Source organism: Alexandromys fortis, unplaced genomic scaffold (genome assembly GCF_014885135.2).
Source record: "Alexandromys fortis isolate MF-2015 unplaced genomic scaffold, M_Fortis_MF-2015_v1.1 scaffold_42, whole genome shotgun sequence".
NCBI classification, from domain to species: domain Eukaryota; kingdom Metazoa; phylum Chordata; class Mammalia; order Rodentia; family Cricetidae; genus Alexandromys; species Alexandromys fortis.
In genome coordinates, this window is record NW_026067934.1 from 1024585 (window position 1) to 1028644 (window position 4060).

General features: G+C 48.7%; 1 protein-coding gene across 1 annotated transcript in view; it reads right to left on the reverse strand.

The window, feature by feature from the left end:
• Positions 1 to 1503: 1503 nt before the first annotated feature.
• LOC126504011 (olfactory receptor 10T2-like) overlaps positions 1504 to 4060 on the reverse strand; it is an 8248-nt gene continuing 5691 nt past the window's right edge. Inside the window, exon 2 of the mRNA XM_050145992.1 lies at positions 1504 to 2460. Within this exon, the coding sequence (XP_050001949.1) occupies positions 1504 to 2460 (957 nt within the window). The remainder of the gene's footprint in view (positions 2461 to 4060) is intronic.

A 4060-nucleotide genomic window follows, 5' to 3' on the forward strand; every position in this document is an offset into this window, starting at 1 on the left:
CATTGTCATCTGAGTGTCTGATGTTGGTCCTGCATGAATCTTGCTCTGGAGGGAATCCTACATGCACATAATAAACAAACAAACAAACAAGCAAATATATTTATATATGCAGTTTTGGCGAGTTTCTGTATCTTTTAAAAATTTTTGACATTATTTATTTTGTGTGTATGGAGGGGATTGGGGGCACTACAGGCATGTAGAAGTCAGAAGACAACTTCCTGAAGTAATTTCTGTTCTTTTACAATGTGATTGGGGGCTTAGATCTTTAGACATGGAAACATGTACCTTTACCTACTAAGGCACCTCACCACCCGTCTTTTAAAAGATCTCTCTCTCTCTCTCTCTCTCTCTCTCTCTCTCTCTCTCTCTCTCTCTCTCTCTCCATCCATCTGTGTGCATGCACCATGAGTGTGGCAGTTTTTCCCACCTGCTCTACTCTATTCTATCACAGGCCAGGCAGATTCTTTATTCATTAACCAATGATAGTCACAGCATACAGAGGGGAATCCCACGTCACAGCTCACAACTGCAGGTTACCACAGCTCTCTCTAAGGAGTCTAACACCTTCAAATGCATCTACCTACTTATCCATACTCACATATACCATAAACAAAAATAGAATAAATCTCTTCAAAATTAAAAAAAAGTTAGACTGTTCTATGACTCCCACACTACCTTTGATGTATTGGCCCCTTTGTCTCCAAGGGACATCTCCTTGATGCCTTCTGTCCATAACAAAATCAACACCAGAAGCATAGGGGATTAAGAAGCCATTGCAGATCCTGTATTAATGGCACAGGTCTGCTTGATTTCCTTCCTCCCTTCCTCCTCCCTCCCTCCCTTCCTCCTCCCTCCCTCCCTCCCTCCCTCCCTCCCTCCCTCCCTCCCTCCCTCCCTCCCTCCCTCCCTCCCTCCCTCTCCCTCCCTCCCTCCCTCCCTCCCTCCCTCCCTCCCTTCTTTTATTGGTTTTTCAAGACAGGGCTTTTCTGTGTAGTCCTGCTGTTCTAGAACTCACTTTGCACACCAAGCTGGACTGGAACTCAGAGATCTGCCTGCCTCTGCATCCCTGACATGCTGGGATTAAAGGAGTATTCCACAATAACCAGTGGTCGTGTAGGCCTTTAGTCCCAGCGTTGGGGAGGCAGAGACAGACAAATCTTTGTGAGTTCAAGGCAAGTGAGTTCCAGGTTAACCAGGGCTACATAATGGAACTCTGTCTCAAACAAGACGAAATTGCAAACAGGGGTTAGAGAAATTGCTTTGTGGTGCTTGCTTCTAGTGGACGAGGACTCTCTCCTAGAACTCATATCAGGAGGCTCTCAGTTATTTGTAACACAAACTCTGAAAAATTGGAGGCCCTTTCCTGATCTCGGTGGACACATCCGCTCATGTGGCACACTCATACAGACACAGACATTCATATCAAAACAAGACAGAGCAACACACCACAGAAACGGCTCTTGTTTTCCGGGTAGGGGATATCTAGTCTAGGAAGGGAACTCATTAATGCAAGCAGAGCCTGCAGCCCCGCGCCAGGTTCTTCCTCAGGGCCACCCTCACCTCCTTGTTCCTCAGGGTATAGACCACAGGGTTCAGCAATGGAGTCACCACCGTGTAGAACACCGCCACCAGGCGGTCCTGGGAGGGGTTGGCCCCAGAGTCTGGCCGCAGGTAGATGATGGAGGCACAGCCAAAATGCACGATGACTACAGTGAGGTGGGCCGCGCAGGTGGAGAAGGCTTTGCTCCGGCCCGCGGCCGAAGGGATCCTCAGGATGGCTGCCACGATGAAGGCGTAGGAGAGGAGGATGAGGAGGAAAGAGAACAGCACCACGAGGATGCTCAGAAAGAAGATGCCGAGCGCCTTGTGCGTGCTCTCTGCACAGCTGAGCTTCAGCACAGGCGCGATGTCACAGAAGAAGTGTTCCACGCGGCCCGTGCCGCAGAAAGGCGAGGAGAAGATCATGCAGGTTTCAACCACGGCCACAGAGAAACCAGAGCAGAAAACCAAGGCTCCCAGACATAGGCAAACGGTGGGACTCATGATCACAGAGTAGCGCAAGGGATGACAGATGGCCACGTACCTGTCGTAACCCATCAGTGTGAGGAGGAAACAGTGGCTGCATCCCAAGCCCAGGAAGAAGAACATCTGGGCCCGACAGCCCGCGATGGAGATGGCCTGGCTCTCCATCAGCAGATGGGCCAGCATATTGGGGATGGTGAACAGCGTGTAGCAGGTCTCAGAGAGGGAGAGCACAGCCAGGAAGCGATACATGGGAGTGTGGAGGGTGCGGTCCACCTGGATGATGGTGATGATGGTGGCGTTGCCACTGAGTGTGACCAGGTAGGTGAGGAGGAACAAGGTGAAGAGAGTGGGCCTCAGTTCTGGGAGGTTGGAGAATCCCACCAGCACGAACTCTGTCACCAGCCGGGTCCCATTGTCCTGCTGCTTCTCAGGAGCCTGGGAGGAGATAGGATCACTGGGACAATGCAGGTCATGAGGCTTGGCTAGGTCTCAGGTGGGGGTAGGAGAATCATCACTGATGTGCAGACAGGACAGAGGGACTCAGAAATGAATGAGCAGTTATTACCCAGTCAGCCAGGTGTCTCAACATGTAAGAAGATAAGAATTAGCCAGATGGTGGAGGTGCATCCCTTTAAGCCCAGCACTTGGGAGGCAAATGTCTCTCTGAGTTCAAGGCCAAGCTGGACTACAGAGTGAGTTCCAGGACAGCTAGGACTCCAGAGAGAAACCCTGTCTCAGTAAAAATAAGAAGAGGAGGAGGAGGAGGAGAGGAGGAAGAGGATTTACGAAGCAGGGCCTGGAGAGAGCTCAATGGTTAAGAAGATTTCCTGCTTTTCCAGAGGATAAGACTGGATGCTTAGGCCTATAACTCCAACTCCAGGGGATCCAGCACGCTCTCTGGTCTATATGTATACCCACACATACATCGCATACATTCACACAACTGCGTACCCACACATAAAAATAAATCCTTTTTTTTAAGTATTCACAAGGAAAGTGCTTTTTGTTTGCTGTGTTTTGTTTTGTTAAGCCTACAGCACCAGGTATTCCCAAGTCTCCAATCCAAGTACAAACTCAGCCTGACTCAGCTTTGATCCAAGAGCAGACCAGATTGGGAACATTCAGGGTGGTTATACCTTAGACACAAAGCAAAGATCTTTAGATGGAGGAAGAAGACAGTAAGTCCCTTTGTGGTTTCATTAAATCGAGAAAGAGACCCTAGATGAGGACCCAAGGACCAACAGTCTGTGAAAATAGAAGTAACCCGGGGACAGCAGACAGCCAATAAATGACGTACTATTGAGGACATGGCTGAGGAAATGGCTCAGTGGGTCAAAGGCTTGCTGTGCACGTGTGGGGACCTGCCTTTGAGTCCCCAGAACCCACTTGCAGTCCAGAGCAAGAGTACAGCCGTAATCCCAGAACTCCAGTAGTGATGAGATAGAGACAGGAAAATCCCCCAAAGCTTTAGGGCCAGCTAGCCTACTCTAAAAGCATCAAAAATAAATCCTGTCTCTCTGGGCGGTGGTGGACATGCCTTTAATCCCAGCACTTGGGAGGCAGAGGTAGTCGAATCTCTGTGAGTTCGAGGCCAGCCAGGTCTACAAATGCTAGTTCCAGGTCAGGTCTAAAACTACAGTGAAACCCTGTCTCACAAACAAACAAACAAAAAAAAAAAAAAAAAGAAAAAGAAAAGGAAGATAGAAAGAAATAAACCCGGTTTCACAATGAGAACCCTAAGTGAGACATACATAGATCTAATCTACATGGGAAGTAGAAAAAGACAAGACCTCCTGAGTAAATTGGGAGCATGGAGACGGTGGGAGAGGAGGAGGGGAGAGGCAGGGAAGGGAGCAGAGAAAAGTGTAGAACTCAATAAAAATCAATAAAGAAAAAATAAAGCAAGCTAAACAAGTCAGGAGGAGTAAGCCAGTGATTAACATTCCTCCATGACTTGGGCTTCAGTTTCTGCATTCAAAGAAAGAGGAGAGAGAGAGAGAGAGAGAGAGAGAGAGAGAGAGAGAGAGAGAGAGAG